Genomic DNA, 13,148 nt, shown 5'->3' with positions numbered 1-13,148 from the left:
CTTTGGTGACATCTGTAAAATTCCTGTTTAATAATCTGATGTACAGGCTTACAATTCTTAATTTTGTAGTGCTGGTGATGCTATAATATAACCAGTTGTAGCCATTAATGCAACAAAGTAAAGTTGTCCTTCTTTTGTAGGTTTTACCATATATGCCATTAATATTTTATAAATACTTTTTCATAAAACTGTTAAACAGTGTCTTAGAGTACTTCAAACTTGCAGGGCAGCATAGGTGTCACAAATACACTCAACATTCATGCAGGTGAGACAACATGCTCAAAGAGACAGTGCTTGCTTTTGACCCCAGAACCTCAAGCTTTCCATGCCAGCTCCATCCTTGTTCAGTGGCCAAGCACCAGTTACAACAACAACAACATTTATTTATATAGCACATTTTCATACAAATGATATAGCTCAAAGTGCTTTACAGGATGAACAAAGAGAAAAAAGACAAAATAAGAAAATAGAATTAGGGAACACTAATTAACATAAAGGGTGGCACAGTGGATAGTGCTGCTGCCTCGCAGTTAGGAGACCCGGGTTCGGTTCCCGGGTCCTCCCCTGCGTGGAGTTTGCATGTTCTCCCCGTGTCTGCGTGGGTTTCCTCCGGGTGCTCCGGTTTCCTCCCACGGTCCAAAGCAATGCAGGTTAGGTGCATTGGCGATTCTAAATTGTCCCTAGTGTGTGCTTGGTGTGTGGGTGTATGTGTGCCCTGTGGTGAGCTGGCGCCCTGCCTGGGATTTGTTCCTGCCTTGCACCCTGTGCTTGCTGGGATTAGCTCCAGCAGACCCCCGTGACCCTGTGTTCGGATATAGCGGGTTGGATAATGACTGACTGACTAATTAACATAGAATAAAAGTAAGGTCCGTTGGCCAGGGAGGACAGAAAAAACAAAAAAACTCAAGACGGCTGGAGAAAAAAAAATAAAATCTGCAGGGGTTCCAAGGCCACGTGACCACCCAGCCCCCTTTAGGCATTCTACCTAACATAAATGATCTCAATCAGTCCTCATTGTATTCCGGGTTCATATGGAAGAACTTGATGATGATGGTCATGTGGACTTCTGGCCTTTAATCCATCAGTGTAGGGTGCTTTGATTAGGTGGTGGTGACGCAGATCGCCACCACAGAAAACCAGAAAAAGAACAGAAAGAGAAAGTAGGGGTTAGTACGGAGCCACCATGAATGATAATGATAATTAATTGAATATACAGAGCATTAAACTAAAATGAAGCTATGAGAAGGCCATGTTAAAATATTGTGTTTTTAGCAGTTTTTTTAAAGTGCTCCACTTTATTAGCCTGGCGAATTTCTGTCGGTCAGCTATTCCAGATTTTAGGTGCGCAACAGCAGAAGGCTGCCGCACCACTTCATTTAAGTTTAGCCCTTGGAATTCTAAGCAGACACTCATTTGAAGATCTAAGGTTACGATTTGGAGTGTAAGGTGTAAGACATTCTGAAATATAGGATGGAGTAAGATTATTTAAGGCTTTGTAAACCATAAGCAGTATTTTAAAGTCAATTCTAAATGACACAGGTAGCCAGTGTAGTGACATCAGAACTGGGGTGATGTGCTCAGATTTACTTTTCCTAGTTAAGATTCTAGCAGCTGCATTCTGCACTTGTTGCAATCGATTGGTGTCATTTTTGGGTAGTCCTGAGAGGAGTGCGTTACAGGATATTTGTTAACTCTAAATTGACTGCTATGGATGCTATGGCACACCAACCAGAATGCATTGCTTGTGACAGTAAGCTGATAACTTGCAATCCTGTCTTTTATAGTTGATTGTTTAAAAAAAATTGCATTATATATAGGTTTGTTTTAGCACTAATTCCTTCAGTATAATTGTATTTACAGTAGGATCTTAAGACAGAGATTTAAATCATTAGCTTGCAAATACAGCAGTGTTAAAATCACATTTAATTTCCATTTTGGTGCCCTACTGCAAGAGTACTTTAAGATATTCCATGGTGTAGTGTTGCTTAAAGCTATGCATAGGTCACCCTAAAAAAAATCTAACAATAATCTTAGCAAAAATGCTAAAAGCTGTGTGCCAAGCAAAATTAATCTTCTTGAATTTGCCCACAACAAGATGTCAACAGTGACTTATTGTTAATCAATAAATACTCTGACTTCTTAGACTTTGGAGCTGCATATACAGCATTCTAATGTTCTTATGTTTTGTTACTGAATAGAATTAAAAAAAAAACATGTTTAAATAGGGTAGCTTTTACACTAAAAGAATATTCTTTTCCAGTAGGTGTTATTTTCACTGATGGTAGCACGCTGGGAGTCTTTCAGCCCTTTTCAATAACAAGAAACAAGAATATTCCGCTTGGTTAAATTATATGAATAAAGTTGCTACCTAGTCCTTATAATTTTATTATAAGGAAAATCTAAATAACATTTCATTAATCAAAGTCATTATCAAAATGTTGGAAATGTGGGTATTTTATACATAATTGTAATAGCAGAAATAATAATAATTTGAATGGTTTTCCAGGGTGCTTTGTTAATGGACTTGCTGTATGGTGTTGTGCTCTGTGAAAGCTACAAGATAAAATAAGCTGCATTAATTAATAATATTTTATGCAAGACGTCTAATAGCACTTTGAAAATACATTTTTGTCTTGCTGTATACTGTATAGATAAAATGACCCACTATTGACTACATTCATACTGAAACTGCATTTTCTTGATTCACTATGATGTGCCTTAAAATGTTTTAAGTGATTTTCTGTTTAAAATTTAAGAACATGACATGCAGTTAATCGTTCATCTTGTGTTTCTATTTGAGTACATTTGTTACAAGTTTAAAGTTAGTCAATAAAAATTTGTTTTGTTAAACGTTCACATGGGAGTTAAGAAGGAGTGATGTCTCTACACAGATGTGTACAGATCTGTCCCTGCCTCCCCGAAATGCAGTAAGCGGATTTCAATCTGTAATGATATTCATATGATGATCACTGTTAGGGAGTATTACTTTTTAAAGTTAGCTTAGTTACACTCCTCATTACTTACAAAAAAAAAGCTAGCCTAATATATTTTACAGTTACTCATTATAAAATGTATGTACTTGTGTTTATAAAATGTAATACATTACAAACAGTGCATTTCTCTTGCATTACTTTTGCTTCTTCTTTATGAAAACCTGAACATTCGAGAGGCCACATTTGTTATTAAATCCTAAACCCAATATGAACCTTCATGAAACTGACCAGAAACACACACAAATTTCATAATTTTGTTGTGTTTTATAAATAGGTGTAACTGCTTATTTGCTCTGAAGTAAATAACAATCATCCCCTTTTTCCATCCCCAACACAGGCCCCGCCAGATCATAGCGCTTCAAAATAACAATAGCAAAAAACTGCATTAAAACTATGCAGATATCTTACTTTTAGTTTTCTCTGCCTAAATTGCATGGAATAAAGTCTGATTGTGTGATTGTGCCCTGCAAGGACCAGCGTAATGTCCACCACATGCGGTTCTTTGCTTTTCACTCAGTGCTGCTGCGATAATCGCTGGCTGACCCTCCTGGGCATGTCAAGGCTGAATTACTACTGGCCACTTTCTAAAAGGAAAGCAGAAGTCGTTTGGGTCAGGTAGAATTCCCATACACCGAACATAGGTGTTCTCAGGATATATGGTACCAGTAAATTCTCACTGCATGATAACGTGCAGTGAATACACTTGACTTATAGTTTTCATCCTCTTTCTCTGTACATTTGGCATTCATTTGCTCAGAGGTTGATGCGCTTGCTGTTTCCTGAGCAGCTCTTCTTTTCTCCATCCTAGCAGCCCGCTTCTTCTCTTCTTTCATCAGCATCTTTTTGCATTAAAACTGATTAAGTCAGTGTTTGTGTTGCAATTACTTAGTATGTTTATCTTAATTTTTCACTTAAGCTGGCACTTAAGTCTTCAATCTTCCTCAAGAATGATTTAGATATGAAGAGGTAGGAGAAGTGATGGTGAAGGTGGTAGGGAATAAGAATGACGCCCGTATGCATGCCCCTCTGCCAAGAATTGATTCTTCAATAAATAAACTAAAAAGAGGAATAACCTTGGAGGTCAATCATCACCCTGAAAGCGGATAGTAGACGTCACATAGTACATGTGTATCAAATTTCAGGTCAATAGGTCAAACGGTTTACGAGCTTACAGGTGATTTAAAATCCTGGACAGACAAACAGACAGCCACGGTAGCGTATTATATTAGAAGATTGCACAAGGAGTCAAAACAAACTGTCACATACTGTAGATTTGTGACTGGCCTGATGTCAATAAATATGAGTGTGTGCACGGGCTTTGTAACTAGTTCTTTATGTAGATTGATTCCTGCCTTCTACTCACCAATACCTGAATAAGTTTCAGCCCACTACCCACAACCCTAACACAACATTCTTAAAGCCATTAATCCGGTTCAGAACCACTTACTTAACAGCTAATCCTAATCACAAATATGATAACTTAAAAAACAATGTCTGTGTGTGCGTATGCGTATGAATCATGGCTATATATTATACATCAATGTGTGTATTTATACTCGTGTTTATACACAATATATATATATATATATATATATATATATATATATATATATATATATATATTGAACATGCACAACATGCAGCACATAAGAAGCAACTGACATACTGTAAAAGTTAGCCTCCTCACTCTTCAGATGTCACGTTACAAACACTTTTTTAATGCTTGTTGAACTGTTATGTCTATTTTCTAGAACACATCTTTGGGTGCAATGCTATGCTGCACATCCTCTCTCTGACACACTAACATTGACAACTTTCAGCAAATGTAGTTATTCAGCAGAAGTGTGTCAAGCAACGCTACTGGGGCTCCTTTATACCAGCAGCAAGACTTCTGTTTAATGCCTCACTGTCATTTATAACTGCACTTTTTTTTATCTAACCAAGTCAGAAGTTTTCTTTCTCTTTTGTTTTCTTTATTTGTAGTCATTCTGCTGTGTATTGGGTGGAAGGGGGCTTTGTCATAATTTAATTATTTATTTATCAAGCTTCTGTAAAAAGGCAAATTTCCCCCTTGGACAGATAAAGTGCTATCTATCTATCTATCTATCTATCTATCTATCTATCTATCTATCTATCTATCTATCTATCTATCTATCTATCTATCTATCTATCATATAGTGGCTTTCACATCTATCTATCTATCTATCTATTATATAGTGCCTTTCACATCTATCTATCTATCTATCTATCTATCTATCTATCTATCTATCTATCTTTCTATCTATCTATCTATCTATGTATATATTATATAGTGCCTTTCACATCTATCTATCTATCTATCTATCTATCTATCTATAGTGCCTTTCACATCTATCTATCTATGTATATATTATATAGTGCCTTTCACATCTATCTATCTATCTATCTATCTAGTCTATCTATCTATCTATCTATCTATCTATCTATCTATCTATAGTGCCTTTTACATCTATCTATCTATCTTTATCTATCTATCTATCCCTCTATCTATCTATCTATCTATCTATCTATCTATCTATCTATCTATCTATCTATCTATCTATCTATTATATAGTGCCTTTCACATCTATCTATCTATTCTATAGTGCCTTTCACATCCCTCTGTCTATCTATCTATTATATAGTGCCTTTCACATCTATCTATCTATCTATCTATCTATCTATCTAGTCTATCTATCTATCTATCTATCTATCTATCTATCTATCTATCTATCTATCTATCTATTATATAGTGCCTTTCACATCTATCTATTATATAGTGCCTTTCACATCTATCTATCTATTATATAGTGTTTTTCACATCTATCTATCTACTCAGATCAAAAATGAAATTAGTATAGATTTTCAAATATGCTATTTTGTTTTTTAGTTATTTACGTTGGGATTTCTTTGTTGTGTAATTTTGATTAAGCTTTTCTCCCCATTTTATAGATATTCATTTATTTAATAGTTTTCTACTACTCTCAAATGAAATATTGCTGTAGATGTCTTATGGTATTATGTTATAGATGTATATTAATAATAATAAAAATAATAATAATAAATGTTATTTATATAGCACCTTTCCCAAAAGTTGTATAGATTTAATTGGTGCAACCATATGAACACTTTACAGACTACACATTAAGTGTCTAATTTGTAATTTGGGTATTGTTATAAATTAGATGGTATGTTTTTAACCTTAACATCATTTAAGAGCCATTGTGTAATGACTGAGTGGTTAGGGCTGCTGCCTCCAACTTTGAGAGGTTAAACTTCAAATCCCTGCCTGTTACCCCATCTATGTGGACTTTTCTTACTCCTCCACCCTCCTCCTGGGTTTCCATTGAATACTCCATATTCCTGGCATATCCCACAGACATGCACGTCACTTCACGTGGTGATTTTAAGATGGGCAGGTGCGAGAATGGACTTGCATGCTGTTCAGGGCTTTTCCTGTCTGATAGAGTTAAGCCCAAGTATTATTTTGTATCGGACCAAGCAGGGTTAAAATATATAGATACAGAATGGCTACTTTGATCTATCATAGCACTAATTTATTGCAAGCACACATCTTCCTCTTTCCTGGGTATACTGTACTTTATTTTATTGCCGTGACTGTTAAGTACATGGAGTTGATTTGTTGGCACAATCAACCACATCATTACAGTGGTAATCATCATACCCCACCATGTTTATATGTCAACTGAGTGTAATGAAGTTTGACAGCACAATATGCGAAGTGAAATTTCTAATATATGGTTTTTGTTCGTTTTTTTTAATCAGGTATATGAGCAAGATGATCTGAGTGAGCAGATGGCTAGTCTAGAGGGACTAATGAAACAACTGAACGCCATTACTGGCTCGGCCTTTTAACAGTGACACCCAACGGGGGCAAAACAAGTAGAAGCATCACAGCACACCCAGTATTCCACTAATGAAGATGCTGACAGGGAGAGGCAACGCACTGCTGGACCTTAAGGATGCAATTCAGCTCAAGCTAACAGACACTACAGCTCTGACTTCTCTGAAGAAGATTCATTTGGATGAGGCTTTAAGTTAAGGGAAACTGTCAAGCAAAATAACAAACTTGAACTGTTTCCATTATTTTTGTTTTTCTGTAATTAATCTTTTTGTTGGTATTTAACAGCCTAAGTTCATGTTTTTTCTGCTGTAGGCTCAGGATCTGAAAATGAATTGTGATCAGACTTCATACTGTGCCACTGATTTAATTTGGTTTCAGATATTCCAGAAACACATCCACAGAAGTGACAGGATACAAGATTACTGATTGTAGTCAGTTTTGGAAAAAAAAAGGCAATCTTTGAGTTTTTGCAGATATACATCAAGTTGTTTCACCATTTTCCAGCTTTCTCAGTTAGATGTGAAAGGACACTCACAATTTGCTGCTGGTTTTAAAGCTGGCGTGTTTAATGTATTCCTAATTTATTTCTATTTTTCTAGCATTTTTTGAGGAAAACTTCTGTGATCTTGTAGACATTTTCAAAACTCCTTCACATGGTGGCCCAGAAGAATTGGCTTTGTTCATATTAAAATAAAAACCAATGGGTGAAGAAAAGAGTGCACAGTATATAGTTAGAAATCCAAGTCCTTTTAAAATTAAAAAAGGATTTTTTTTTTCCTAACCGAATGTGGCAGTTAATTAATAAAATTCCATCTTTATTGTTATGCTTCAAAAAAGAGTACAGAGATTCAAGGGATATTTTTCCCCAAATGAGTTTATATTTTTATTACTAGTTACAGGCAAATCTACCAAAAAAAAAAACCTTATGGCATCAGTGCTATGTTCTGTAAACTTACCAGGAAATGCAATTTATCCTTTATTTCTTTGGAGGCGTAAACAGAAGGAGAATGAACAGAACAGTTCAGTGTTTTGTTCCAGTCAGCCCAACACAAGAATTCACCACATTTACTGGGTGTGCATCAAAACCAGAGTGACACTGAAGAGCTTCATTTTTGGCCACGGAAGCCAATGTTTCTTGTGCGCGTACATCTGACGATAGTAAGACTGACTTTTTATTTCAATTTTTGTACTGCTGACCAACCCCCAGAGCACACAGTATTTTTATAAGAAAAGCACCATTTCTTTTGTTTTTGCCACTAGCCAAATCACCAGACTTTATTCAGAAAATGTCGAACTCTCTTTTGCAATTAGCCATTGTGACGGTGTGTCATTAGTTGAACGTGTAAGAGCTGAAGTGAACTGAGCCTGTTAGAAAAGTGAGATTACATAAATGAATACATTTACAAAGAAAGAAATAATCAGCTAACATGAAAAAATACGTATATAGAATCTGAATTGCAGGACTTCTGCTTTCCCTCAGCTTGCTTTTCATGCTCCATAGCGTAGCAGGGCTTGAATTCACATCCTGCATTGGAGCAACTCGGGACAAGGTGTCTGCCAGTGTGAGCTAAATAAATGTTTATTTTATTTTATTTCTTTACTAATCTGTACAATGTCCCTGTCTTCCTATGAAAAAGTCACTTAAACCATCTTGAATGTGGCTTTCTATAAGCAAGTAGTAACAATTTGTTTTTGTTTTTTTGTAGACAATTTTAATTTTAATGTCCTCAAAAATAACCTTAAAATACAAAAATACATATTAATATTTGCTGTTATGAAAAAATAATCTGTGTGAGTACTGTACCTTGGAAGTTATTCTCAAATCCAGATAATGTAAATGTGGATTCCTGAGTTTCTCGAATGCACTTTTACATTGCGGTATAGCATGACCGTCCACTGACAAGTGCAACTTTCTGATGCAACACATAAGAAAAATGAAAAAAAAAAAAAAAAGTTTATTTTTATAGCATCTTTCATAAAGTATAACTTGAGAGCAGGCTGTAAATATGCATCCTGGAGCTCTTTTTCCTCAGATTCCTTTGAGGTAAACATACTGTACAGTTGACTGTGGTTTCGTGAGTGTGTCAAATAAAGTCACTACGGTCCTTTGTCCCCAACTACTCAAGAATTCATTTGTCAGACTAAGCCAAGATTTACTTTTGTCGCTGTTTTCCCTTTTGATTAATCACACATAATGCTCACTAATGGCATACTGACCGTTTATTATAACTGCTTCCTTTACAAACTTCTAGTGTTTACTAAATACTGTACTGTGTGTTTGTCTCATCGACTTCATTCTTTTCATAAATTGTCAGCTTCACAATGAAACCAACACACAAGCTCATCAGGAGATGACGGGATATGACGCCACATTTTAGTGCTTGTGCGCAAAATAAAAAGTTCTGCTTTCCACTGATTTGTCCACTATCATGTAGATCAGGTAGACTGGAAAAATAGAAGAGATTTCTCAAAAACTAGCACAAGCAAAACTACAATTAACATTCAACCCCATTGTCTTCTTTATTAAGGTGACTAAAATAAGTAACCAGTGTAGAATTTGAACGAGGTGCACTGGAAATCAGTCTCCTCCACCTTAAGAAGCAAAGCACCTCCAGATATGTCCTCAGTCCCAGTATTACACTCACCTAGTATTCCATGCCAGCCATCTTGTTTAATCGCATTTTGTCTTACATCGATGCTTTGCACTTTTAATGGAAATGACCCCCAACTTGCACATTTTTTCCTGTTCAGTTTTTCTTTCTTTGTGTAGTTAATCAATAGGTGTCTTCGGTTTAGTGGAAAGCATATGACTTGGAGACTTTAGACATTATTTTCCCAGTTTTTCCATTTTCAAGTCTTCAAGTAAGTTGCTGTTTTCCTGCTAATGTTGCAAATGATTCTTTTTGCCACTAGCTTTGAAAGACATTATATCTGTTAAGTGCTTCACCCTGTTTATAAAGAGCAATTCTGAATTCACTGCCCAGTGAGGCGGATGAGCAAATCCTTAACAGATGTTTGATCACTGGTGAGCTTACTAAAAACAAATTGAATCCACTTATTTAATGGACATGGCTCCGTTTGGTTCATTGCCATCATTCAGACACCCTGTTAGAAGTTTGAAAATATGCTAAAATGCAACCTTGGCAAGAGTAAACTAGGCACGTGGCATGATTAGACTTCAGTAAATGCACATTGACAGTATTCATTTTAGCACACGGTGTTTTACTTTATTTGTTAATTTGTCACACACTAATGTCTTTCAGAGATGCTTTTTTGAAACTGGCCACCATTTCAAAAGGCACAGATGATGCATAGCATTTTTTCAACCTCATACAACCTGAGCATAATTTGTGCTTTGTATCGGTCTTGAGTATTTTTGGTTTTCTCAGGGGCTACTTGATTGTCATAATAATTTCATGATAAGTATATTTATATTTTTTTTTCTTCTTAACGAAGATTGTCTTGTTTTGTAAAAGTAATTATTTTTCTTTAGACACCTCCATTTTGTCAAATAGATGGTGGGAACTTGTTTATGTGCCTGAACTATTTATTTTCTTTGTCCTTTCTTTTCATATATGAAACATTACTGCTAGTATATTGCCTTGTCCTGCTTAGGCAGCTTTAAAGAAAAAAAAAACATAAAAAACAGATCTCCACCCTTCCCATAACACACATGGTAGGCGTATCTGGAAGAGTGGCAGTTATTTATTTTTATGGTATGCCCTACGAGTACACTTGTGTATGAGAAAGAAAGAAAGAAAGAAATGAAATGAAATGCAGAGAAGGTGATGCTGTTTTTATTGTAAAATATGTCAAGCAGTTCCAGTTACTGTGAATTGCTAAGTAGGTAGGGTTTTCTAGGGAGGGATGGTGGGAGGGTATGTCTTATGATTAATATTTAATTTATTATCTAGAGTGTTCTTTTTGATAAATTTTGAAGACGCTGGAAATTAAACTTAGGCTCTAAAACGGCCATATCCAACTCCCATGACACTTTCACGGTTCCCTTCAGATTTTTGCTTAGTGCCTCACCTTCCTCTGATGCACACAAATACTGTATTTTACCTTCATTACTTAAATGCAGTATATTTGGATACAGGATTATTACCTCACTTCAACTTAGTTACAGTATTTTAGTGGCTCTTGGAAAAATTTCATAACCATGGATTACATTTTTATGTTTTTTAGTAAGCAATCAGCACAATTGTGTTTATTTGAATATAAAGGTGTAACAAAATAAAATCTAAATCATAATTTATATCCAATTTCTGTAATATAACTGAAATTGCATATGCGGTCAAGTACCTAAATGATTTGATATATATATCATTTTCATAGGTAATAAGAGATGTACTATCATAAAAAGACTTGACAAATTATACACATTAACATAAGATTGCGATCATAGTCGTAAAACGTACGTACCATTTAAAGGTCCTGGGCTGTACTCTCCAAATAGTTGGACTTTAAGACCAAGAACAACCAGTAGTACTTGATAAACTATGGTGGGCTCACTCCAAGCGATAAAATAGCGAAAGCCATAAATACCCCATAGTGTACCATGCTGTGTTCATTTGTTTTCTGTGAAACATCATAGGACATTTTTATATAGAGGTTGAACACAGAAATATGCAAACTTTCAACCACACTCACCAAATAATTATAGTTTTCATAGGAAAGTCGTTGCGCGCCAATTTTAGCTCGGGTCCATACTCGCATAACGATCAAATACAGTACTTTAAATAGGAAGATGGTCTGTGTCCCCTTTTAACTTTTCATGTGCATCGACACTGTCCACTGATGTGCTTTGTATTAAAAACGTTTGCCATAATTATGTTACAATTCTATAGTTGCTAATCAGCAAAACTGTAAAGGTAAGATAAATCCCAAATGATTAAACAGAAAAACTGTGTGACTAAATGAATGAAGATCCCTTTGTTTGCTAAAAACACCTGATGATAAAAGTGAAGAGCGGCAGTTTGGACAAGTCATTTCAGTCAAATCTGCCAATGGCACAGAACACAGTGCTACTTCCTCACAGCCCCAGGAGTCTGCTTCAGATCCATCCCTGATCACTGTCCGAGTTGAGTCTGCGTGTTCTCCACACGTCTATGTGAGTTTCCTCCTTGCTCTGTCTTTCCTCTCAGTGCCATATTAGGTTGATTGGTGACTCTGAGTTAAATCCATGTAGGTGTGGAAATTAGTGAAACCGGTGATGGAGTCACAGCTGGCTTCAGGGCTGTCTCTAGTGACCTACAGCCGTGTTGTAATAAGTGGCTTCAAAAAATAAATGGGTGAATGAATTTAATAACAAAGTGTACAGAAAGTACTAGGAAATGACTACGAAATACGTAAAGACAAACTGGTGGGCTTTATTTAGGAATTTCAAAATTTGTTTGGAGGAAACCTAATGTGATGGTTGCTTTGAATACCTAACAAAATGTAATTAAATGTTCGAGCAGCCCCAAATTAAGACTAGGAAATGCGTGAAGCAATAATGTAAGCGAGAAACAGGCTGGGGTCAGGAAACTGTAAGCAGCACACTAAAAAAATGTAAGAACACAGAAAAGGTTCTTTAACTAGCTGAGATACTTTGACCCAAATTATCACTAATATTAGTTGAAATAGATAATCTTCTTTTAAAATGTATCCGATGTTCGGAGAGCATACGCTGCGCGCTACTCATTGAAATAGACTGATGTAATGATCGACCTCAATGACTTTCCATCATGTAGTGTCGCTATAAACAATCTTAGAAATGGAGAGGAAACCCAGTCAACATGATGTCACCATCATAGCGAAACAATAAACGAGAAAATGGTTAATTATAGAGTAAGGTTCATTACAACAGGTATGTCATTCATTGCATTTGATTAATCCCTTATTAAATGATTTAAATTAAGTGAACTGGCAAACACTTTCGATGTGTTTTTAGGCTCCACACTCACGTCCTTCTGCAGCAACTCCGGTTCTGGAAGACTGCAAAATAAAATAATTTAAAACGAAAGAAAAAGAATTTAATTAGCAGCAAAAACTGGTCACTAATTAAGAAAATAATTAGAAGGAAGAACTGCAGCCACAGTGGTGGGACAGGGCTGGAGTTGCAGACCCCCTGTTCTACAGTCTGTCCACTCAGAATTGCACAGCTACACTTTTTAATCCTTTATTTGCCATATGCAATTTCTTGTATTAGGAATTTGTCATTTTTTTTGCAATCCCAAACTTGCTCTCCAGAGAGTTTTGGGGTCAGAGTGCAGGTTCAGCTGTTTGTG

At 35.9% G+C, this 13,148-nt stretch overlaps 1 protein-coding gene across 1 annotated transcript in view; it reads left to right on the top strand.

The window, feature by feature from the left end:
• The window catches only part of dcc (DCC netrin 1 receptor), an 899,751-nt gene extending 887,167 nt beyond the window's left edge, over positions 1-12,584 (top strand). The window contains exon 29 of the mRNA XM_051928027.1: positions 6,798-12,584. Coding sequence (XP_051783987.1) covers positions 6,798-6,887 — 90 coding nt within the window. The 3' untranslated portion in view covers positions 6,888-12,584. The remainder of the gene's footprint in view (positions 1-6,797) is intronic.
• Positions 12,585-13,148: the final 564 nt, after the last annotated feature.

Source organism: Erpetoichthys calabaricus, chromosome 5 (genome assembly GCF_900747795.2).
Source record: "Erpetoichthys calabaricus chromosome 5, fErpCal1.3, whole genome shotgun sequence".
NCBI classification, from domain to species: domain Eukaryota; kingdom Metazoa; phylum Chordata; class Cladistia; order Polypteriformes; family Polypteridae; genus Erpetoichthys; species Erpetoichthys calabaricus.
The sequence above is the reverse complement of the archived record's forward strand: the minus strand, read 5'-3'. Positions and strand labels throughout refer to the sequence as shown.